The 26,822-nt window shown below is 32.0% G+C and overlaps 1 protein-coding gene across 1 annotated transcript in view; it reads left to right on the top strand.

The window, feature by feature from the left end:
• Positions 1-25,012, top strand: part of LOC148601949 (DNA-directed RNA polymerase, mitochondrial-like) — a 42,239-nt gene extending 17,227 nt beyond the window's left edge. The window contains exons 11-32 of the mRNA XM_088554255.1: positions 153-284; positions 1,517-1,633; positions 2,176-2,217; positions 3,979-4,064; positions 5,638-5,701; positions 6,038-6,173; positions 7,046-7,176; positions 8,346-8,446; positions 9,197-9,317; positions 10,034-10,118; positions 10,432-10,543; positions 11,909-11,987; positions 12,156-12,278; positions 13,106-13,228; positions 14,066-14,143; positions 15,137-15,325; positions 16,272-16,432; positions 17,513-17,611; positions 18,514-18,586; positions 19,576-19,667; positions 20,976-21,031; positions 22,193-25,012. Coding sequence (XP_088410381.1) covers positions 153-284; positions 1,517-1,633; positions 2,176-2,217; positions 3,979-4,064; positions 5,638-5,701; positions 6,038-6,173; positions 7,046-7,176; positions 8,346-8,446; positions 9,197-9,317; positions 10,034-10,118; positions 10,432-10,543; positions 11,909-11,987; positions 12,156-12,278; positions 13,106-13,228; positions 14,066-14,143; positions 15,137-15,325; positions 16,272-16,432; positions 17,513-17,611; positions 18,514-18,586; positions 19,576-19,667; positions 20,976-21,031; positions 22,193-22,242 — 2,250 coding nt within the window. The 3' untranslated portion in view covers positions 22,243-25,012. The remainder of the gene's footprint in view (positions 1-152; positions 285-1,516; positions 1,634-2,175; positions 2,218-3,978; positions 4,065-5,637; positions 5,702-6,037; positions 6,174-7,045; positions 7,177-8,345; positions 8,447-9,196; positions 9,318-10,033; positions 10,119-10,431; positions 10,544-11,908; positions 11,988-12,155; positions 12,279-13,105; positions 13,229-14,065; positions 14,144-15,136; positions 15,326-16,271; positions 16,433-17,512; positions 17,612-18,513; positions 18,587-19,575; positions 19,668-20,975; positions 21,032-22,192) is intronic.
• The last annotated feature ends 1,810 nt before the right edge of the window (positions 25,013-26,822 follow it).

The following is a 26,822-nucleotide window of genomic DNA, read 5'->3' as shown; positions in this document are numbered from 1 at the left end:
TGTGGAAAAGACAGGTTTTTGATTTAACATGGTGACCAGTGGAAAAGACAGGTTTTTGATTTAACATGGTGACCTATGGAAAAGACAGGTTTTTGATTTAACATGGTGACATGTGGAAAGAGTTTGGTTTTAATTCTATGTTTTATTTTTAGGAAATCGAACGCTTATGTGTTGGATCAGAATCTTATAGTCCTTCAACTTCAACACTTTGGCATGGACTAGGTAGCCGTGTATTCCAGAAATACATCATTAAATTCAAAGAGGACAATAGAATAACAGATCAGGTATAGGGATGTCTATTCTGTAACATATCAGGTATTGGAATGTCTTTTCTGTTACAGATCAGGTATAAGGATGTCTGTAACAGATATTTTAAGGTATAGGGATATCTATTCTGTAACAGATCATGTATAGGGATGTCAGTTTTGACCTTGAAATAACAGATCAGGTATAGGGAAGTCTATTCTGAACTTGTTTGTCAGTTCTGACATTTCAGCATCTCATGGTCTCATAGACAGTCTCAAATTGAGATTTTCTGTAAATCCTTCCATGACCAATCATCTCTTTTGAAATATTTGAGGAAAAACTCCAGGATTTGAGGATAATCTTGAGTTGCGATTTTTAATGAAATTCAGGCTTGAGATGCTAGCTTACCAGTACTTTGGAAAGTTGGTGAATTTACATGTACATTTGAGCTAGGAAATTAAAGGTCATTGGAAACCTTACAACTTGCTAACCTGGAGACTAAAGTCATCTTAGACCTCATTATGTTGGCCAGGGCTATAACCTTATATATAAAATCTCTTAGATTTAGAATTTATGGTCGTCATCATGAAATTATGGATTATTACGGTGCACCTATCTGCACCTGAAAATTGATTTGTTCAACATGTCATGGTTTTCCTTTCCTCTTTCGTGTACCCTGGACTTGACTTTTTATGGGCAACTTATCAGGTGCTTCAAGAAAAGCTGAGGATGCTTACCCTGCAGGTGTGCCTGGTCCAGTTTTTAATGGAGTCCGAGTTGCTCATTTACTTTTGTTACTTTGTATGGATTATTTTATTTACTTTATGTTCTTAGTTGTGTTTGTCTGTTTTCCATGTCTTGTCTTTGTCCCTGGATAGCATTCTTATGATTTCCACTAGGATCTTGGTTTCCTTGATTACTCTTTCAAATCTTTGTGTTCTTACTTATACCTGTAATTTTAAGCAATCAGATAGGTTGAAATTTTAGTGTAGGAAGCATTTGAAGAATTTGTTTATGAAACACCACCTTTCTAAGATATGAGTTAAGAATCTTAGTATCTTGGATTTTGGAATTGGAATTTCCCTCAAATCATTCTGACTGGTTGAAATTAAAGTTTGAAGGATTTGAGAAAATCTTAAACTTGAATTTTTATTTTCAGAAATCGACACAGACATTTATTTTTTTCTGTTTATGCTGTTGAATAGTTTTATTGATAAATAGGAATAAACACAAAATGATCAGCTCTTGACTTCCTTGTTTTATTTTATAGGTTAGGAAACAGTTTACAGAGTTCATCAACCATTACTGTGACTTAGAATTTAGCTACAATAACCACAGAGAATGCTATATGGATGTTTGTAGGAAACATTCACATGGTAACATCAATGTAAGAACTCATTAAAATTTATACAAAATTTCATAGTTCTTCATTGATTTCATCAAACTTACATACACATGTACTGTATTTCTGGAAAAACTGGAAAAAGTTTTCGATACATGTACAAAATAATGTGTCTTAGGGACCACCTGTATTCAACAGTAACTTGTCTTAAACGACAGTAGGTAAAATATCTGTATGTAGAACAGATATGGTGAAGCACAACAAATGTACCATGTATATCATTTATCAAAATAGTAAATACTTTCAGAGATTATTAAAAGGTCTTCAATATGTGTGAATGCACAACAAACAACGAAAGTAATAAAATCCACGGTAACAGAATGATGACACTTCTCTTAAATAAACTACCATAAGAGGTAAAATAATGACACTTAAACACTTTAATGACTAACATCTCCTGTCAGGAGTAGTGCAAACCTGTATTTAAAATGGTTGAATAAATCATTAAAACTAATAATCACATGTGTGTTATTATTTGTGCGCTATACTTATTACATTGTTCTAACAGTTTTCTGTTGTTACTTCAGGATCCAGAAGTTCATAGCTGGTCGTATCATTTACAGAAAAGGGTAGGTTTATTGATACTAGTGTTCTTTTCATTCAGATGATAGATGCATACCACCCCCCACCTTTTTGGAAGTAAATACTGTTAAAAACAAGCTTTGTAATGTGTGAAGCTCCATTTAAGTCAGCAAAAGTTTATCCAAATAACCCCTTTAAAAAATGTTTAGCTACAAATGGCATCAGCTTCACAGAAGTCGTAAGTGTAAAATTAATGACATCATGACTAAAAATAGCATTGTGACGTCATAACTTACGACCAATTTCACACTTACGACTTTTTGTGAAATCATCACCTGATATGTATACTACTGAGATCACAATTGACACTAAAATATAAGTTGTTCATCATCAGTGGTATATACATGTACATGTATATCAGTGGTATACACATGTACATGTATGTCAATCAAAGAAGAATGAACAGTCCTTTCTATAATTAGTCACTTATCTAATGACCCTAATATTATACCTCTTAAAGGTAGCTACATGTACATGTTAGTTACAGAGAAGTCCAAGTATGGCTAAATGAAAACTTAAAATTTGATATACTTGTACATAGTACTGTGGGTCGAAAACAAAATTTTACAAGAAAAGAGGTTTCTGACATGTGCATTAGTAACACGTCAGGCCTGTGAAAGAACTAACCATATATAGTCAGTCCAGTTTCTTAAACGTAGGCATTTTTTGGGAGAATTTTGGGGCTATTCCAGACTTAATTTTGAGGGGGTCACGAGGCACCTCTATTTAAATTTGATGGGAGGTTGTTATTTAAGATAGTTAGCCTTAATAATGAAAGAAAATAATGCATGATGGGGTCAAATAAAAAAGAGTGTCTAATCCCCCATCATACCTTTATTTCTGGAATAGCCCTTAGGTAGAAACTGTCTCATATTAAAATGATAAATTAATGAATGGTCTGTAAAAAAATGTCTGTAGAAAATGAGTTAAAATTATAAACAAAATGAATTAAGTATTAGAAAATTAAAACTGGTAAGGGATTTTTTTTATGCTGTACATCCTATGTATAGTAAACCATGTCTATCCCAACTTTCCATTGGTAGTTCAACCAGGCACACTGTGAAAGTATGATTCGTGGGTACCAATTTTCGTAGTTAGGGGAGAATTATCAGTTCATGGATTCTTGAATTTATGGATTTGACAACTCTTTTTTTTACAAACAAATGGAAAATTTTATTTTAGTTTTTAACCAAATTTCTTTGTTTTCCAAAGCCAAGAAATCCATGAAAATCGGTACCCTACAAACAATAATACCTTGCAGTACTGCTTCTGTGCTGTCTGATTTAGTCAGATCAATAGGAATTTAAGTACATCTCCGTCTAAGAATCAAGCAAATGTGTATAAGGTGTGGCACATGAAGAAAAAATATACGGACATTGTATTGCATAATCCAAGTATTTATGCCTCATAACCTCAAAAAATTACTGTCAGAGTGTTTGAAAAGTTTGCCTTTTTAAGATATTGATAGGTCAAATTTAGTTGAAATGCACTATGGAAAAATGGCGGGAATTTTTTCCCAAACTTTTTCCTTATATATCCAGTCAAAAAATATCTACATCACCGATGCTTCAGGATAAATTTAAATAGCTGTTCAGTTGTTTTCTAGATCTGTTGAATGTATTTGAGGCAAAAAAGACCAAATTGAGAAATATGATGTGCCATCCTTGCCCGATTCTTACACAGAATGGTACTTAATTACATTTACAAAAAAGAAATACCAGATACTGATTAACAGTTGTATTTTGTAGATTGGTAGGAAGTTGTATGATCTGATAATGAATAAGTTGAAGATTGACTGTCATATTTTGAGTGAAGATAGATATACAGTTCCAAAGTAAGTTTTATGTTTATCCTAAAAGTGTTTATAGAAAAAAAGTTTACCCTACTAGTGCAGCAATAATGTTTGCCTTAAATTACCTATGCAATAAGGCTGTCTGCCATGATGAAAATTTCCAATCTGTCAAAAAAAATGGCTTGCAATGAATTTTCATTAAGATAAACTATTTGCCAATTTGGCAGTTGAAGGATAAGATATGGTGTTTCTGTTTCACTGATTAATTGTTTATTACAGATCATTTTCTAGACATCCTCTATAAAAATTAATTATTTTAATTCCAAATTCAAGGATTGTATAGTTATTCAAAATTTCCCAGTTTAAAATGATTCAAAAAATAGGATGAATTACTGTAAAAGTACTATTGTTTGTGTGGTACCAATTATCGTTGTTTTCGTGGGTAGGCCAAACCACGAAATTTGGTTTCTAACGAAAAGATTTCCATTGATGTGTATACTGAAAACCTCAAAACCACAAATTAAAGCATCTGCGAACTTGTAGTTCATCCCTAATCCATGAAAATTTGCATCCACGAATTAAAGAACTTCCACAGTAAGTTTTGAAAATGGCTGACAATATCACTGATTTACTTGCTTTTACAGTATAGTACGATATTGTTAGTTATTTCTTCTGGTTTTAGTACTTATCCTGTTTGGTTTAACTTCTAAAGCGTGTAAACCTTCTTCTCATGTCATTACACTTGATGTTTTTAAAAAAGGGAAAATACTCTTGAGATAAAATCAGCTGGCAACTATTAGCCAATAAAATTAAAAGAATTCATGAAAAGTGTGTGATCCTGTCAGACTGGTTGAGAGTTCAGTGACTATAATACTGGTTATTGGTTCGGTAAACATATTAATTTTGGGGTGTGCTTAATGATGAGATTTCCAAGTTGAACAAACAACAAGAAATACAAGCAGATTTTTTAAGTAGCACTCCAGCTAAGAATCATGCAAAATGTGATTCATGGTTGGAAAGCCTACATATTTTTATTTTTGATATTTTGTTTGAAAAGTTATGGTAAATAGAAAATAACATGTGGCTTTTCACATAACTGTTGTTCTTATGAGATAAAAATGTATAGAATGTACTGTAGAATTCAAAATTAAGGGAGATAACTCTGTATATGACACTCAAATACAATAGAGACTGTTGGATTTTCAATTTGGATTATCTCCTAAGAGCGATAGATTGGAATGAATAATTACATTTCTTCGTATAGACCTATAAAGTATCTTAATAACAAAAATAAAAATGCGTAGCCTTTTTTTGGATGTATCATATGTTACAGAATTTTCATGATTCTTACAGACTACTATGAATGTCCTTCAATGCTATGATAAACTTACTGGTAAAAAAAATAAAAGTGGGAGAAATGCATGTAGTACCTGCAAAATTGATTTTCAACACTGTAGTCAAGTTAATATTTTCATATCCATAATTATTTATACCCACAGCAAAGATGGTAGCTGCTAAAATAGACATGCCTGCAGTATTTCTTCATTTTGCTTGTTGAACATATTTTTTAATAGAAATGGCAGCTTTTTCACTTATAATTTTGTTTTTGCTTCAGAATGATTCCTGCATTTTATCAAGTATTTAGATCATATGGTGGCCGAACAAAGGCAGAGGTCAAGGTAATATAGTTAAGGAGGTTTAATTTAAATATATCTAAGCAAAGGAAGACTAAACCTAGCCTCTTAATATCACCGTTGTTTGTGCTATAACTCTATCCTTTGAACACAATCATCATACATGTATGTGCCATGAGTCTATCCCCTGAACAGAATTATTTTTCATTTAGTGCATGAACATCGCTATTATATATGCCAAAAAATGTTTGGGATGGGTGTTTGAAAATGGAGGTAGGGTTGGGATACTGGAAACACACAAATAACACAATTTATTTATTTTGGCCTCTTCATTGTTTGTACAATAATGTATGCTGATCATAGTTTATGTTTTGTTTTCAGCCACATCCAGTTCTACTAAAGCTATTCCATGGGAACTATATTTCTGACATTCCATTTGAAACATCAGAGTTACCAATGTTAGTACCACCAATGCCATGGTATTCTGCCAATAGGGGAGGTTATCTGATCAGTCAAAGTAGGTATATTAAACAGGTAGAGCAACTGTCCTTTACTCAATTAAAATTGAAATCCTGTTTAATTGTGGTCATTATGGGGTGGTGTTTTCATCAACTTTGAATTAATTGTGGTTGTTCGATGGTATGGTGCTATTGTTTCCGGCTTCTTCATCCTTGTTGTGTTTGTTAAGTACAAGTGAATAGATCAATATGGAACTACCACAAGGTGCCATACCACAAAAGCAAGGCTGGGGATGATTTTCACAGTTGTGAATACAAACATTATGGAAGGAGGGTTTACTTTGTTTCTGAGCAGTTTCTTTTCCTGTTGTAAACATATTATCACAGTCCAGATTCACAACTTTGTCAAGCTCTAAGGGTGTGACCATATTTGTCCCTTGAATAGGGTTTTACTTTTTCTGTTGTATCAAGCTGCACCCTGCAAAACATTCTGTTATACTTGGCACCATTTTGTTTCCCTTTGTGACATTCTTGTCTTCAGTTTCTGCTATGGGCTTGAATAGATATTTTCCTGAACACTCTAGGAGGATATATTTCTACCCATCAGCTAGAACTATATCCATTATTGTTATAAATATAGTAGTGATTTGTCAAAATTTTCTAGCGTAATTAATTTTTACTTTTGAGAAATATAAAATAAATTGTACATGATATTTGTGTTCTAATATAAAATGAACTCTTAATAAACCTAAATTCTGTCTTTTTATACACTTTTTATTCCCTTTATATCATTTTGAATGAATTTTGAACCTGAGTAAAACATACAGCTCTCTAAACCATACAAATTCTACATCCAGAAGTGTTTAGTTTAGACAGGTTTCATATTTAATTGGAATGTGGTTATATGGATGGATATTCTTGTCTTTTTCAGCAAAGATTATGAGAGTGAATGAATATTTCCATGAGAAGTCTGTAGTAGATTGTGCTCCCAGTCATCAACTGAATGGGGTGTTCGATGCTCTCAATATACTGGACATGTGTCCCTGGAAAATAAACAAACCAGTAAGTTAAGCTTGTGGGTTTTACAGTACCTATCATTTTTATAGACAGAAAAACTATTTGGAATGTGCTTTTTTTTTTATTTACATACTTGTTAACCTTTTGAATGCTCAAAGAGGGTGATCTCTCTGTATTCAGTTTTCCTAAGAGGGAGATAAAGCATTTTCACAGAAAAAAAGGATCATTTTGCTAGAAATCCAAGTATGAAGATAATACAAAGATATGAATTCTATGATAATCTCTTTATTCTACCTAGGGTTTCTAATAAAAATTTGAGTAATTAGTACAACAAAAGGATTAATTGTTTGTTGACTGTTTCTCAATGATTATTATGGTACATAAACATTGTACAGTCGACTCCACTTAATCGCATATCGCTTTATTGCATATTTCGGTTATTAGCATAATTTTCTCCTGCACAAAAAAATGGCTTATTTGCATAGGCCTTGCAGGTGCATTTCGGCTTATTGCATAGAGAATTTTGCCTCATCCAGGTAAAGACAGGTTTTCCCAAATTCATAGAAAGGTCAGGAAATTACTTGACTATTTAAAGATGAGAAACAAGTGGTTTTACTTATAAATACACACAACGTAAAGGTCAATAAACAAGACAAACACAATATATATTATTATTTATTGATAAAAGAACAATACAATGAGAAGGTCTATAACAATTAAATACCAGATCAGAAATGTTGAACAGTGATATCCCTGGTTGGTCCACAGTATCGTCGTCTTACCTGAACTCACACTTCCGGTAAAATCGTAATTTCGGTTATAAGAATAGTCCAGTTATTTGCATAATTTTTACTGGCAAATAAGCTATGCAATTAAGCAGAATCCACTGTATTAATATCAATTTAATAAGCCATTTATTACCATATTTTGTGCATTATTTCTGCTAATTTGTGAAAGTTTGTATATCCCACATGGGAGACTTTCTCAAAGAGGGAGATTGACCCAAAAAGAGGGAGTCTCCCTCCTAAAGAAGAAGGGTTAAAAGGTATGAATTTATTGAGGTAGCAAGAAAAATGGGTAATGAGGCACCCATGTAAGGGACATGTAAGGGCCTGAGAAACAATTAATTAACTTATAGAGGCCTTAATTTTGTTGGAATTTCTTCAGGATGACTAATAAATGCATCTAATCCTATTTTATCTTGTGTTTTTCAGATGTTGGAAATAATTATTGACCTGTTTAACAGAAAAGGGGATAAGAATCTGGATATTCCACCGCCTCCGTCAGAATGTCCTGCCACTCCTATAATGACACTGTAAGTACCAGAATCATTTTGTCACCAAAAATGTCTATACTGTACACTTAGTTTTATTACTGTAAAAGTACTTTTATCAGAGGGTACCAGATTTTGTGGTTTAAGGATGTAACGTTAGTTTGTATATTCTTCAATTCAGGGATTCAGAAGTGGTTTGCTAAAACGACAAAACCATGAAAATAAGTACCCAATGAACACTAATACTTTCACAGTGGTGTTATATTGGAGTCACCTTGTCTGTTTGTCTGTTCGTCCATCAATGTCATTGGATGGATTGTTGATTGCAAATTGTGTACTGTGCGAAGCTGTTTATTTCGCAGTGTAAACTGACCCAGTTATTTATAACCTATAATATATCCAACAATTGAAAACAATATTGGTATTTAAATTAAAAACACCAGAAAACCAAAATAAAATTACATGATCTTGTTTTTATAATATAAAATCATCATTTATTTTAACATGGATCAATGCTGTCAACTGTCAATCGATTGCACCATTTGTAATTTACATTCGTGCTTTTAATGTATTGGAATATCCCATTGAAGTTGTTCTGTAGTTCGAGGATGTGGCTAAAATACAATGTTAAGTTATATGAAATTGACAATGTTGCTCGATAACTCAAAAATACTATATTACAGTATGTGGCTCTAGTGGAATAGAAAAAAACTTCATGGAAAGTATAGCCGCAGGGAAGGTGAAAACTCTGCCTTATAAACTGATAGTACTCTAATGCTCTTATATTATCAGGGACATGACAGTTGAACAGAAGAAAGAAATAAGATATAAGAAGACGCAGCTAAAACAACAGAAGAGTGAGATGTATAGCCTGTGGTGTAATGAACTATACAAACTCTCTATAGCTAATCAGGTATAAAATGTAAGGGAGGTAACTCATCTCTAAATGAATTGTACAAATCAGGTACACCATGTAAGGGAGATAACTCATCACTAAATAAATTGTACAAATCAGATATAATATGTATGGGAGATGATCATCACTAAGTTAACTGTACAAATCAGATATAACATGTATGGGAGATAACTCATCACTACATGAATTGTACAAACCTGATATGACATGTATTAGAGATAATTCATCACTAAATGAATTGTACAAAGCAGGTGTAGAAAGTAAGGGAGGTATCCATTTACTAAATGAATTGTATTACTCTCCAAATATCATAAAACAAAACTATACATAGATTTGAATTAATTTGTTTTTCCAAATCTGAATTTTACCAATTTTGTTCTTGTTTTGTTATTCCTGTTGATTTTGTAAGTTGTGCCACTTTTACTGGGGACCTTGTAAAGTCATGTCTGAAATAGTCATCCCATAAGTTGTTATACTTTAGGTACCATAAATTGGGAAATTATGGATGATCATTGTAATTTTATTTTGGCATATTTGGCACCTGTCTTGTAAGTGCCAAAATTAAAGACCCTTATTTTGAGTGAAAACTCACAAAATATCTTGATGCCAAAATATCCCAACTTATGGTATAAGTTTAGATGTCTTAAATCAAAATAACTGCATGGAATATATATCAAAAATATCAAACAATGTTTTAAATCATGTATTTTCAGTATAAGGATAATGTTTTCTGGTTCCCACATAATCTAGACTTCAGGGGAAGAACATATCCATGTCCTCCACATTTTAACCATCTTGGTAAGTATTTTAGATAAGGCAACATGGTCATTGTCTTGTTTCCTTACACTGAATCAGCTTTATTTCATTTTTAATTAAGAATGAAAGACATAGGAGAAGACATGGTAAGTTAGAATTGAATCTTTGCCCATTTTTGTTCTTTGAACAAACCAAAATTGTTAAGAATTAAATTAAAGTGGAAACTAAAAAAGTGAAATATAAAAAGTACATGGATTTACAAGTCCAAAGCACCTGAAGTCCCCATATTCCTTGACATTCACTATTAGATTTTGGATACTCCCACTTACCAAATTACAATTCTTACTTATTTCAGGTAGTGATGTTACACGCAGTATTATTTGTTTTGCTAAAGGGAAGCCTTTAGGTAAAGATGGTTTAGATTGGTTAAAGATTCATCTTGTCAACCTTACAGGGTTCAAGAAAAGGTAATGTATATTGGTACTTGGCATAACCCAAAATATCTCTGTGAGCCTAATGTGGGGGATACTTCACAAAATCATTGAAAAATTTAGAATCTCCCACATAAAAATGTAAGATCTGTGGAAGGCTTTTGGTTAAATTTACCACAATTTATGTGAAAAATACAAAATAATAGAATCATTACTGTACATTAAAAATTTGCTTATTTGTAAAAAAAAACTTTCACATGAACTGTTTCAAAGGTTGACCGATATGGTTCTGTTTGTCTGTGAAAATGAATGTCAGTTTAATGTTACCTCCCTGTCTTATTCAGCAGTAACACTTATATCAAAGATCAGACATGTATGAGAAAATTATAGTGAGAATAGAAAAAAAGTGGGAGTCCTACATAATGTTTTATAGGGTTATTTGAAACCTGACATATGAGTTGGTTTTAGATAGCAATGACCTTTTGTATCTGTCAGTTACACTTTCTCAGCTTCTGTTTGAGGGAATGCTTAAATATAATGACTTGTGCCGTGTCGTGTCTCCCTTTTCCAGGTTCCTTGTTTATCTACTTCCAGTTTTCTATACAGCTAAGTAATTGTCTTGGTGATGCATACTGTAACAGACATAAGCTTCTAATGGAGGGTTTGCTTAGATATTTGGTACATGTATACTATGAAATTAATTTAATTCTTGGATACCATTTTCATGGATTAGGGAAGAAACACCAGTTCTTGAATTCATGGTTTTGTGGTTTTCAGTATACACTTCAATGGAAATCTCCTTTTCGTTGGGAACCAGATTTCGTGGTTTGGCCTACTCAAGGAAACCACGTAAATTTGTACGCCACGAACAATAGAACTTCCACAGTATTGTTTTTTCATGATGATGTGTTTGGCATTTTTGTATTTGATGGATATATTTTGAGTAAGTGTCAGTGTTTGTAAGAATCAGGCAGTGGGTGAAACATTGTATAAAAAAACCCCACCATTTTGAAATTTTTATTTCACTATTTGCACCATCAGAAAAATACAATATTTTCCATATTTATATCCTAAATTGAGTCATAATTTCATTGAAATGCACTGAAAATGAACATTTCAAGGATAACTCTGTTAAAAACCTAATTTTTCTAACATTCTATTTAAAAATTTCTGAACAAATCCAGTGGTGCAGAGATCATATAATTGTCTTGTCAAATAGAGAAAGCATCCTTGAGTGAAATCTGTCAGGTCAGTGGGATTTTGACGACATGCATGTTTCTGATTTTTCCCTTTTTGTCTGAATCTTACAAAAACTTACACTTAAGGACTGTTATTCTCTCTTTGTGTGTGTTAGCATAACTGTTGATTGCCTTACCTTTCATACTTGTTGTCCATTAACAGGTCATCTAACCATGAAAGGCTTGCCTTTGCCAATGGAGTGATGGAAGATATATTAAACTCTGCTGACAATCCATTTCATGTAAGTACTAACCAGACAACTCATGCAACTTCATGTTTAACTTTGGAGATGTAGAAATACAATAATCAACTGTTTGAACTACATGAATAAAAATGTCAACTTTACAGCAGTGAAATTGAATACATCCATCCTTTTGTTTTATGGTTTACTTATCTTCTGCTTCTTCAGGGAAATAAATGGTGGCAGGAATCAGATGAGCCTTGGCAGACATTGGCTGCATGTAAGGAAATCGCTATGGCAACAAGAAGTCCAAACCCAGAGAAATATGTCTGCCATTTTCCTGTACATCAGGTATGGTTAAACATAAACTTGTAAAAAACGTAAAAAATTTTACGAGTACTTTTTAGAGTCTAATTCTAAATATTTTCAAATGCCTTTTAAATTTTTTAAGTTAACTTTATTTTCTTAATTCATTATAATAATGCCTTTTGTTATATTATTACCATTGCTGGACCATGCTTTGACTTCCTAAGATTACCCATGATCTTCAAAGTTCACCAGTGATTTCCTGAGATTATCCTTTAAGTAGCACTCAAGATAAGAATCATGCCAATTTATGATTCATGGTTGGAAAGCCTACACATTTTTATATTTGGTAATTTGTTTAAAATGTTATAGTAAATGGAAATTGACATGTGGTTTTTCATATAACCTGTTCTGTTAGGAGATAAAAATTATATAGAATGTACTGTAGAATTCAAAATTAAAGGAGATAACTCTGTAAATGACACTAAAATACAATAGAAACTGTTAGATTTTCAATGTGGATTATCTCCTAAGAGCAGACAGATTGGAATGAATAATTATACACTGCATCATATAGATCTGTACAGCAACTTAATAACAAATATAAAAATGAGTAGCATTTTTTGGGATGTATCGCATATTACAGAAATTGCTTGATTCTTATGAAGACTACAACTTTAGTTGTAAGGTGACTATTATACAATTGTCACATTGTTAGAATGTAACCAAAGTTACCCAATAATATGCCTGAAGGTGACAAAACTTATTGATGGGGCAAAAACCATTTGGTCACTCTTCCAGTGTCTTCCTAGTCTTATCTAGTCAGAGTAAAGATATTTGCATGATGACATAATTTAGAGTTTATATTATAGGACGGCTCCTGTAATGGGTTACAACATTATGCAGCATTAGGGCGGGATCAGGCTGGAGCTGAGTCTGTCAACTTGTGTCCATTTGATGCTCCTCAAGATGTATACAGTGATGTTGCCGAATTGGTTGGTATTTAATTTCACGATTATTGGTCTATGAACATATTAATGGTTACTTATTTTTGTGGAAATCATAGTTTTTACATAAGAAATAATGGTAGATATTCTCTTTTTTGTGTACTTATTTTTGCAGAAAGTGCATGACCATGAAATTCATGAAAATAAGTGTCACATGAAAATTAGTACAATTACAGTATTCAGGTTTTTTCCCATGATCCAGAATTTATTGTCTGAAGAGGAAACTTTTTTTACTTATATTATAGTATAAATATAATTAATGTGGTCATATGTGAATCACTGAATTAGGCCAAATAATTGTTTGTTTCCTGTTGCCGTAAATGTAAAGTGAACACCTGTCTGAACTGAGTGATTTCTACAGTCCAAAACAGGTTCAGATGAGTCAGGTTTCAATGTATATAGACTCATCATTATCATTGTCATTAATTTTGATAATTCATAGATGAATTAAATTATGAAACTTTTTTCTCTTGTGGCATTGACTCTACTTGACGTCACTGATGATTTGGAATATGATTCTGCCAATTACAAAATTTGAAAATTCAATTAAAAGAATAGAATTATTTGGTAGAGAATCTAACAATGTATGTTATGAATGGAAAAATAATTTGGTTACATTGCATAGTCAAAATATATTTCCTGAAGTGAGGATCCATGGAGATTTTATAACTTTAGTACAGAAAAGCTCTGCACACATGTTAAGTCTTAGTGTTCTTTGGACCTCCTGATCATAGGTTTATTTTCTTTATTCACTCTTTCAAATTAATTATTCTGTAAATTTTATTTGAAAACCATTGATTGGCAATTTGTCTTTGGACGTTGTAGGTAGAGGAAGTAAGAAAAACTGATGCTTCAAATGGAGTTAAAATTGCTGAAGTCTTGGAGGGGTTTGTTAGGAGAAAGGTACATTTTTCACTGTAAAAAGGAGCATTGTTCTATTTTTGTGGTTATTTGAATTTTCTTGTATCATGGTTTTTGACTAGAGATGTTGAAATCCATGGAAATTCCCCTCTATAATTCAATGTCTATATTTAGTAACATGATTATTATTTGTTAAATCCAAATACAGTGGACCCATGTTAATTGCATAACTGATATATCAGATATAGTTATGCAATGAACAAAAATTATTATTTTAAAATGAAATACAAATTTATTTTGATTTTGAACTTTATTTCCGGAGGTAGACCTAGGGTAAGGGACACAACTCTTAAAAATCATTGGAACGTTTGTATTCACCATTTCATATCAATCTCATGTAAGCATCAAATTAACTTGGATTGATTTCATTCTGTCTCAAATGAAAGCTTGACAGGCATTGATGGAATTGAACGTGATACAGAGATATCACTGATTTCAAGAGTTGTGCCCCTTACCCTAGGTCTACCTCCTTAAGTAAGATATATTCTTTTCAAATGTACAATTAGATACCAGTCTCAGGTTAAAGTCAAAGACAACAGACAATCAATTATTTATTGTAAAAACCTTACAAAAACTTACAGATTTAGATAATACATATAATTTGCTGTTGTCTTACTCCTTTAAATACATTTTTAGTTATTTGAGAAATGTTGATGCAATTTAAAGAAATTTTCTCATTTTTGATTGTTTATTATGTAAGTAACAGGATTTTACTTTAAAAAATAGGAATTGATTTTATGCTTTGAGTTGCTGTGCAAATTACAGGAAAATACAGTAAACAGATATGCACTCTACTGTACCATAAAAAACATACTGCATAGAACATAAATAGCTGTAAACTAAAACAGTACAGTATTAACTCTAAGATTTCACAATCATGGTGATATTGTTTGTTGTTCCTTACAACATGGCTGATAAACTTGCTAGTAATTCTGTCAATTTAGGACAAACAGTTTTCCGAACCTTTGATTCCAGGTCATTAAACAAACTGTAATGACAACAGTTTATGGTGTGACTCCTTATGGAGCCAGGCTCCAGATATTACGACAGCTAAAAGACATTGCAGAATTCCCTGAGAAACATCAATGGCAAGCTAGTGCATACCTGACAGAAGCAACATTTAAATGTTTACAGAAGATGTTTACCTCAACAAAAATGATACAGGTACTTTATTTATTGAGTTAATAACGCAATTTATGAAGTCAATTACATGCAAGTTTTCCTATAACTGATTCATGCAAATACAAAATTATTCAATTAAGAGATATTTTATAGTTATCTCTTGACTGTACAAGAAGCTAAAATCTTTCACTCTAATGTATTTTATTGGTTATTGCATTATTATTGAAGTATTTTGAAAAATTGAAAAAAAATATTTCTGCAAAATAGGTAAAGTAACCGGTAAGCATGTAGACTGGCTCCTAATCCCAATATTCAGTATGTTACACACATACAAATATAACAGAGTATGGCTAGTAGCTAATACCTGGAATGTAATCCCAGTGAACCAGATTATTAGGCATGTCACTTAAACTGAAGAAAACATATGATATGTTTGGTTCTGCTGGACAGTGCCAAGCTTCGGTGTAAACGTCTCTTGTTTTCAGTCTACTATAATGTAATACAGTAAAACCTTTCTAAAGTGAACTCCTTTGGTGCTGATTTTTTTTTCAATTTAGACAGGGAATTGTTTAACACAGGTTAAAATTGCATACATATTTTTAAAATTCTGTATAGCCCCATCTTTTAGGTTCTAGTTATTGCTATATTTGCTAGAATTGGGAATTTAGGGGATAAAAGGGCACCAAATTAAGTCAAAATATTTCTCAGTTATCTCTCATAGACCCTATCTGTGAAGGTGAAAAAATTTTGCACCTACTCATAGAACAAATTGCACAGTTTTGCACCAGGTTTAAAAAGTAAGGCTGTTCAAATTTTTTTTGGAAGTTTTTAGCCAATTTAATAGAAAAAGACTGCTGAGAGAGGAAGACATTTATTCTTGACTTTTTCCCCTCCAAAGTGATAAGGCTACTTGGAACATTGTTCATAGTTTCAGAACCAAAGAAATTCATTTTATTGGCTTAATTCTGGTTTTCCACTTGTTTATTAGGACTGGTTCATCGAATGTGCTGATAAGATATCTAATAGCTGCCGTAAACCTGTGGAGTGGATTACTCCCCTTGACCTGCCTGTGTTACAACCTTACTTTAGAAAGAAACCAGTCCATGTCAAAGGCATCACTAATGAGAGTGTGGAGCGAAATATGTTTGAGTGAGTATTAGGCTAAGATACTACACAGTAGGAAGAAAAATTTGTGTAGATTTTTGTCATTTTCAGAACACATTTTAAAGTTTATTTTCTCCTTTGAGTTTATGGCAAATAATCCTATTATAAATAAATAATGGTGATTAATCAGATGTTCCATGAGTAAAAAATTTTGATAATTCACACTGTGAAATAAATTCAGTAATTTCACTCTCGGATGTCGCAACAGAAATATCAATATCTGCAAATCACAAAAATAAAAATTCAGGTTGAAAATTACAATAATTTGTGGTGAAAATCTACATGATAAATTGGATAATCAGTAGATAATGGTGATTAACCAAAATATAATAACTCCTGCTATGAAAGATTTAAGATTTAACTCTTGTGGAAAACAGTTTCTGCACACTCTTTAAATATAGACATTCCTCTGCACTCATGATAATATTTTTGTTATTCACTCATTCCAGTTAATTATCCTTATAATATCTTGTATTACTGTAGAATATTATAGTATTAGTATTGTATTAATATTCTAGTATAAGTATTGTATTAATATATTGCTTTACATTAATAAGAAACAAAACAAAGTCAAACTCATGATTTTAAAGCAATAAAATTCTATAAAGACACAGACGCTTATTCCAACATATAGAAAAGCCTTCACAGTATGGTTTTCAAAGAAATAAGAACTACTGTGGACTTAAAATTCAATGTATGCATTAATTATCGTAAATTTTTCATTTAAGAGAAAAAATGAAAATTTATCCTTTGTGATTTTGTCTAAAATCAATAATTTGTTTTAAATTTATTGCAATTTTAGGTCTTTAGGAGGTACTTGTATTTTGCAATAAAAAAAAAAATCACAATAATTTTTGAATTTGCAGTATACACTTCATTGTATTTGCCACTCAGAGTTATACTTACAAAGTGATTGAGAAAACAGCAACATTGAATTGGGACAAAATAAAGCATACAAAGGGAGATAATTGAATTTGGAAACAACCCTTGTAAATTATAGGACCTTTCTCAATTGTACATCAGTGTTCAATTATCTTAAAACAATTGATTCATATATTAATGTAGAAAGCCAAACAGTATGAAACAGAAGAATGGATTTCCACCAAACTTTATACACAGCCTAGATTCAGTACACATGATGTTGACTGCTTTACATTGCTGGAGGTAAGCATTGGTTTAATTCCTTTGAAAAATCATAGTATTTTTCATGGTATACTTTTCTTACATGTAGTGTTTGATATGCATTTACATGTAAGTGCAATTTACTTTTCCCAAGAAAATAATTTCATACTTAATGAAACATTTCATTCTTCCTCAAACTGAAAATTGATACAATTATGTAGTATGTTCACCAAACACTAGTCTTGGAAAGAATTAAGGCTAACTCTTTTTTAAATCTGAAAATAAAACACTTAGGGAATGGTACACTTACATACATATTAGTCCCTTGTTCTCATGTAACCCATGATTTTTTTTCAGATTTTTATAATTAGGCAAAGTTATCTTCCCCAGAATTGTTTTCAGTGGAAAAAAAATCAAGTTTCAAGGAAACTACAGCGAATCTGACCACAATTTCTTTGATATTTCTGATCCAGTAGGAATATATGTATCAGTATACAATTATTATACAGAAGATACTCTTTACCCTTTCCTGTCTGTCTATATTTCTCAGAGGATACTCTTTACCCTTTCCTGTCTGTCTATATTTCTCAGAGGATACTCTTTACCCTGTCTGTCTGTCTATATTTCTCAGAGGATACTCTTTACCCTTTCCTGTCTGTCTATATTTCTCAGAGGATACTCTTTACCCTTTCGTGTCTGTCTATATGTTTGTTTGACACTCTTTTTGTGACTTTTCTGTGTATATCACAATTATTAGATAATTTGACTCAAGCTTTTGTAGTTTTGATAAGTATGTCGTATGTGGTGTCTGATTTTGGTCTTTTGTAACAACACCTACCTGTTTGATGATTTGGTTAATATTTTGACCATGTACATAAAAGATGGGGCACTGATACAGTGATATTATCAGTTGGCTTTGGCTTAATATTTTTTTGTTTTTCTAGGGCTGGTATAACCTATGTATCTGTACACGATTGTTATTGGACACATGCCTGTGATGTGGATATTATGAATAAGGTGAGTTTCAGACTGAAAAGTCACCAAATACCTACCTGTATATCAAATATCACATTGAATTACTTCCCTTGCTCTGTATTGTTTTTACTTCCTTGAAATTTTGTACCTGTATGAAGATATGTAATCATCCAATTCTACAATTAGTGAGGTAAGTCAGAAAGATGCCCTGACAAGTGAAATCATGATTTCTATTGTGTTTAATGAGCTAAGTCAGAAGGACACCCTGACAAGTGAAATTATGATTTTTATTGTGTTTGGTGAGCTAAGTCAGAAGAACGCCCTGACAAGTGAAATCATGACTTCTATTGTGTTTGGTGAGATAAGTCAGAAGGACGGACTGACAAGTAAAAATCATGATTTCTATTGTGTTTGGTGAGCTAAGTCAGAAGAATGCCCTGACAAGTGAAATCATGATTTCTATTGTGTTAGGTGATATAAGTCAGAAGGATGGACTGACAAGTAAAAATCATGATTTCTGTTGTGTTTGGTGAGATAAGTCAGAAGGATACCCTCACAAGTGAAATCATGATTTCTATTGTGTTTGGTTTGATCTTTATTGGCTTGTTGTTGTCTGATAGAAAAACCATTAAAATAGTGGCAGGTCTTGGCAATATCCAGGAACAACTCTTGAATTTAATGTCCTGAAAAAGGAAGTGACCCTGTTTCATTCAATCTAATATTGGGTTATATCCTAAATTAGTCAGATCAAGGCTTAACAATATTAGGAGTAAAGATAGAGCCTGTCATAATCAAACTAGTTTGTTTCATCCATACTCATTGTTTATGAATAAATTTAACCTCATGGTTATAGTTATATCTTGATAAAGTTTTCCAAACACTAGAGTGTCGCTAAGATGTGAGCTGGATCTCAAAACTTGATAAACGATTTAAATGGGTCCATTTACACATTCCAGTTACCAATTTTTATTCATCTAAAAGTTCTTTTTCATTTGTATATCAATCTGTTATGCTTGAAATTTGTGTTTCAGATATGTAGAAACCAATTTGTAGCTCTACACAGTCAGCCTATTTTAGAGGACCTTTCAAAGTTCATGTTGGAAAAGTTTGGTGATTTGCCTGTGTATGTAAACTGATGGGAAAAATTGTTTTGTCACGATTTGTTTTGCTTTAAATTGAACCCTTATGTTTTGTTCTATAATTCATAAGAAATCACCTGAGTTAATGTGAATTGAATTTGCCACAAAAATCTGTTTATATGATTTTTAATGTGTACTTCTTTCACCTGCTGATTTATTTCAATTAACAAAGTCATAGCTTTGATATTTAAATGTTAAAACTTACAGGACATTATTGAAGCAAAAACAAAGCAAAGAAAGACATCAAAACATGCCGAAAACAAAAATAAAACAGTTACACGTAAAAAAGAAATAAACCAAATTTGGGTGTGCGATAAAAAATTACTGTAAACTGACTTATATTCATGGATATTCATTACTGCTAAACATGTAAATTTGATATCGCTACTGTTTATTTTCGTGATTAATACTCTGTTTAACTTAATGAAGGGATGTATTCATGATTTTGGTTTATACATGTAGTATTGTTTATTAGTTATTTATTGTTTATTTCTGTTGTATCATACATTATATTGAATTCCTTATGGCAAGCCAAAGTGGACAAAAATCAATATTTTGTAATATTAGAAAATGAAATTTTTAATATTACAAAATCATTTTTTTAATTTTAGAAATGATTTTTTAATATTAGAAATTCATTTTGTAATATTACAGATTCATTTTGTAATACATGTATTACAAATTCCTGACTTAGTAATATTATAAAATACCACACATTTTGTAATACCCGGTATTACAAATTGGATTTGTAATATTAGAAAATGAATTTGTAATATTAGAAAATCACTTTGCAATATTGCAAAATCAGTCACATTTTTTAATATTACAAAATGATTTTCTAATATTAGAAAATCAATTTCTAATATTCAAAAATAGATTTTTAATAATGGAAATTCAATTAAATTTTAAAAATTAAAAAAGTGTTTTGTGATATAAGAAATCTGATTTGTAATATTAGAAAATGAATTTGTAATATTAACAAAATCATTTTTTTATATTAGAAAATGCTCATTTTTGTCCACTTTTGCTTGCCATAATTCCTTGCCACCATGTTGCTAAGGAAAACACAACTCTCTTTCCCTTCCTTCTGTTTACTCTAGAAAGAACATTCTTTAACAGATTTTGACTAAACTTGGCACACACTTATGAAAATGCAGATATCATTTGACGAACAAAGTTAAAAGTGGAGGTCATAGGGTCAAATGTTGGGTCATGACATTACCATTTAAGTTGTCCCTTAGTGAATGTTTTCCATTATATCTTTATATCATTGTACAATGCGATTTTTGTAGGGACATGAGGGAAAGGAATGAGCTCAAAGCATGTCTTAGTAGGGTACCAGAAAAAGGTTAGTTCACAGACATATATATTCTTACGCAGTAATTATTTTTATACCGTACGTCTATAGCAGGTTATTTCTGCATTTGCTTACTTTGGAGTATTTTAGCAGCCTGGCTGAAAATGCCAAAATAAATTTCACAAAATACTTACCATACTCATGGATTAAGATCATTGTGCACCACTTAGCATATGGAATGATAGAGAAAATTGTAGTCACAAAAATCTGCTCCCAATTGATGAATTGATTTCAAATGTGATATGTGACTTCATGAACGTGGAATGTGTGTTGTAAGCAATTTTGGTTGCTGTCCATTATCAACTTCCTGTCCATTATCAACTTCCTGTATGATTGGGAGTATGCCAAGCACGGCAATGCATGCAACTTCATGTTATATTTTTATCATTTTACAGAATTGTGTTTGTAGTTAGTTTACTTTTGAATTTGTGAATCAACTGTCTTGGTGGTCTGGTAGTAGTATGCTTACCTCAAATGTGGGAGGTTGGGTTTCCATACCTGGCCTTAAGTGTTGGAGGTTGGAGTTTTGGGTCCCTATCCTCAACTGTGGATGGTTAGAGTTGATCCTGAAGATTTTAAACTTGGTAGTCTCTTCTTCTCCGCCATGCTCACAGTAAATAGTAGATTCTAAGAGTAGCTTAGAATTCAGTTGTGACTCTTGACATGGAATGACATGCCTACTTGCAGGCTGTTTCTTTTGTGAGCTAGCACATTAAAATCTGTCTCAGTGTGTCAAGGAAAATAGCTTATCTGACAACCTCTAGCATTGATGGAGTATGTGTTTGACTAGTACATAGCAGGGTCTGCTTCAATGATGGTCAAATTCTCATCCTGAAATGCATAATATATTTGTGAAAGAACAAAACCACAATTAAGCATCATTCAATTTGCGAATTCCATTTATACTGTATCACTGTTTATAAGCAGTTTAAACAATTATGAATTAAAGAAGAACTGTTATTTCTAAATGAAAAATTGCTAATAATTATATTGCTAACTGAGTAATTCTCTATATTTTCCTGTCCCCACTGTACCAATCTCATCATTAGTTTTATGTGTATTTATTTTGCATTTTGTTCTTGCTATTTCATGCATGTAGAAACAACATTCCATTATTTAGTCTTTGTGATTATATCAAAATATTATTTTTAGGTTCTTTTGACCTGAACAGTGTGAAGAAGTCTACCTACTTCTTCAGTTGACCAGGTTTTTGAGAAATAGAAGATGTGTCATCCTATTGTACCTCCATAACTGTTGCCATGGTTACAAGCTGGAGCTAAAGGATGGCTGTGAGAGTCTGACATCCATCTGAAAGGGTTTTCCCCTTATAGACTGACATGATGCTCAAAAAATTGTGTTTTAGGTCTTTCATCTACTGAGTAAATTCCAAACATACCAGTGCAGTCCTACTGTTGTTTAAACCCCCGCTCAATGAGTTGGTGGTATTCTGGAATCACCTTGTCCATCCCTCATTCCGTCAAACCTTCCAATTTTCGTCGCAAATATCTTAGCTCCCAAAGGATGGATTAATTTAAGATTTGGTATGTGGCTTTATATAGGTGAGTCATAGGATGTAAGAGATTTAGGTTGATTTTGGTTACTAGTTTTCAGAACGGGTGGGGATATGATGTGCAACTTCATGTTTAAGATTAACATATGTAAAATACTCCAATCGTAAACATTGATGCAGGATGTAATGTAAAATAATACATGTACATGAGCCTTAGTCTTGATGAAGAAACTGTGATCTTCTAGATATTAAAAAAAAGCTTTACATGTTTACCAGTTTTTGTAAACAAATTCTGTCAGATTACCATTTTTGCTGGTATTAATATCTTCTTTGAGAAGAGTGTTTGTCATGTACATGTATAAGTTTTTTTCATCTTCAGCATACTTCAATAGCAATCTTCTACAGTATAGAATGTACTTTTTATTGATTATATTTCATTAGATACTCGTGTATTTTTTTTTACATAAATCAGGTCCACACATACAAATATATACCTGCAGTTCATGTTCAGGTTTTTTTTTCTTGAGGAGTTTACATTAGCTGTTATATGTATTCTTACCTACATGTATGTAGAGATGGACATAATTAACCAATTGATACATGTAATATGTTTGCTGTGATAAATGTAGTGTTTATTATAGTTATGTGTTTGTCTTGTGCTCAACATGCTCAATGAGCATGTGTGCAGTTTGACTTTTTTTTTTAACATCATTGATTGGATCAATTTGTAGGTCTAATTTTGATCAGATTGAATTAACATTCAAATCTGTCTTTAAGTAATCACCTATATTCAGCGATAACCCATCTGAAGGGGGTACCTAACATCTTCTCTAAATTTTATTTGGCTCATTTAAATTCCTCAAAATTTTATTCGGTAGATAAAAGAATGAAAGAAGCAAGACATATACATTTCAAGAAATGTTAACCACATGTTTCGTGGGAATAATTTCAATGAACATATAGTAGTGTCATCAACAAATCTTTTGATCATCAAGATGCTTTGAGTTTGATATCAGAATGTCACAAAATAAAACATTTTGCTGATTTTTACAGAGATATTTCCCTTAGGTGCTGTGTACCCCTTAAGAGACTTTGATTATGTGTAACTAACCACTACAGAAAAGCCGCCTGCCTTATATGACAGTGATTTTTATCTCCAGTATTTTCGGTTCAGCATTTTGTGAAAAAAATTGCTGCCTGTATTCTATTATCCAATTATGAAAAATGTTACTGGTACATAAATTGATATGTGTTGAAGTGTATATACATGTATAATGGTTGTATGTGATGTATGATCTTTTTTTGTAATGGATAAAATCCACTGTTACTATATGTGCTAACTTTGTTTTCACCATTTTTGTAACTTGATGAAAATGGTTTAGTACTAAATACAGAACAAATTGTGCATTCTTTTTTTGGCAAAGCTTTATTTCTGAATTAAGTTCCAGTAGTCAGGTAGGGAATATTACTGACTGCAGAGCAGAGCTAGGCCTTTTTTTCTTTTTTTGTTGAGGGGTAAATATTCAGGAATCACAATTTTATGTATGATAATAGTTCATAGGAGAACGGACTGGAAAACCTGAGGGAATCATTGACAGAGGATTTGACTGGGTATATGCAACTGCTGAGTTTGACATTGTGTTGCCAAAAGGGTTAACTGATGCTGAGGCTTCACCCTAATCAGCTAGAATACATTGAGTTGATATTCGTTTGTTATCACGTTTCTTTTCTACTGTATCGGTATTGAAAATTTTACCATCCCAAACGGAGATTTTACTTATTTTACCAGCTCTCACAGCATTACGGGCAATGTATGCTAATTTAGCACAAGGTTTAGTGAGGTTCTGACTTATACCGACACCTTCAAGGGCTTCAACGTTTTTAATGTTTTGGGATGCTCTCATACTATGTTTATCGTGTCTTCGTCCTCTTTTTGAGGCACCCCACTGATGCAAATGCAGCTTTTGCTGCTGTGCTGTTCAAGGTTGTCTAATTTAGATGCCATATCGTTAATTTCATTTTGCAGATTTTTTTAACCATACATTTTCAGCTTCAGTTTATCTATTTCAGCATACAATGGTGCAGTTGCCGTTTTAACCTGATGCAGAATGTCTTCTTTTAATTCTTTTCTTAGATCATCTAACATAATAGATTTAATGGCCTGTGCCAAGAATAAGTCAAGGTCGCAATTTTAGTTTTTTTCTCAAGGGTTTTACAATATTTTCGCTTATATTTGGTGAAGGTTCAGATGAGTGTCTATGTTTTTTAATGCATGTATAGATAGGTATTGACATAACATATAATACATGACCCCGTTTATAAATGCACAATTGCTGTTTCAAAGTAATCGATCAGGGTGCAGACGACTACCTGTGGCTTTATATAATGTAAACAATGTACTTCAAAGTCAATTATGCTGAACATTAATACTGATTAACAGTAAAAGAATGGCGTCCATTAAATTATAGTTGTTGTATGAAACACTTCATGTCCATATTGACCAGTAAGAGCTGACTACGTGGTGGTTTTTTCTGTTAAAACATTGTTAATTTACACAGTAGAAAATAAAACGCAGCCATTACCATCAAGGGCAGTAACCACTTCTGTTTCAAGCTTGATAGGCTTTGGTGAAATTGAATACGATTCCAACATATCACTGATTTCACTACTTATTGTTACATGAGGAACAGGATAATCTTCACGTACCAGAAAAAAAAAATAACTATATTGTACATAAATTGCCACTTAACACAAATTAACTAAAAAGATAATCAGAAAATAAAGAATAAATGAGCAACCCAGACTCCAATTAAAACTAGGGCTTTGGACAAGGTGCACTGGTAAGGTAGTTGTCTTGCTTTTATAGTAAACATATATGAATATTTTATGAAAACAAATTTTAATATAATATTAGAGAACTTATGATTCAATACAACACTAATGAATAAAATACTTAGGTTTACATCTACAAAGTTTTTTACATGATAAGCATGTAATAAATAACTACAAGAGTACAATTCTATTGCACTAGATCACAGTGTTGGTACATGAGGTAATTATGGTTTATAAAATATCTCACAGCACTTATAATGATGATGTTCAGGGAAACAGAAGGTTTCACCTTGATGAAATGACTATCACCAGATGAACTGCCCTTGATTGTTATATGTTAATTATATGATTAGTTGACAAGGAGTTTTAAACTGATTCAAATACATTGTACCTATGGAATGATGGAAAGTTTAAATTTCCATCCTGATTGCCATATTAACTTATGTACCCAACATGATCGAAAGAAAACTCGCTCTATCCCCAGAACACCAGCATTGTATGGGTTGTAAATTCAATCAAAAAACGTATGGAAATTTACACTGGTACTTTGCTTACAACATGAGAACTAAAATCTATTGAAAAGCAAAGAAATGTTGCTTGGATTGTTAATGTATGTAATTCACAAATAATGTCTTCTTGCATGCTTATACATGGAGTTTGCATTTTGTCTATTTTCAGATTTATTTCCCTCATAATGAGTTGTCACCAAAATAGTTCTTATTTATTTTTAAAGAAGTAAAAAAAAAATGGGGTTATTGAATTCTTGGTTTCATGGTTTTGTTAAACATTTTAAGGTACTAGATGTGAATTACAACCTTAAGGAAAAAAATTGTCTAGTGTCTGTATATTATAGTATGGCACTGTTACCCACAGACACTTTGGTTTTATGTGTGACAACTTGAACATTAGTTGGTGGATATTAATGAAATTGCTCTACAAAGTTCCTTACCACAAACATCAGACTCTGATTGTTACCATACAACAAGATAAGGTTTTGAACAATTTTAAAGATCATCATGATTATTGAACCTTGACAATGTTCATGTAGTAAAAAAGTAGACACCAAAAAGGGTCAGAAACCGGAATTTTCATAAACTTTGTATAAATTGCTTTAAATAGCTCTTCTGCCAATCAATTTTTTTTTTAAGTTCATTTATTCTTTTCCAATTTAATTAAAACTAGCTCTTGTAATTTGTCCACAATGTTCCCACATTCAATGGACAAATAACAAGAGTTACAATGTAGTTAAAATTAGATTGATTCATTCTACATGTATTCAGAAACTTACGCTGGTTAAATATTTTATCACAATCCAAATAAGTTTGTATGTTGTGTCTATAATTACCTAAACTGCTCTTGGTTAGTGTCTATGGTGATATCAAGTTGTGCTCCTAAAGCATTTTACTTTCAAGCGTTAAGAAGGAAAGAAACAAACTTGAA

Source organism: Perna viridis, chromosome 12 (genome assembly GCF_037379345.1).
Source record: "Perna viridis isolate PV_CMFRI_1.1 ecotype Kerala chromosome 12, ASM3737934v1, whole genome shotgun sequence".
Classification (NCBI taxonomy): domain Eukaryota; kingdom Metazoa; phylum Mollusca; class Bivalvia; order Mytilida; family Mytilidae; genus Perna; species Perna viridis.
The sequence above is the reverse complement of the archived record's forward strand: the minus strand, read 5'-3'. Positions and strand labels throughout refer to the sequence as shown.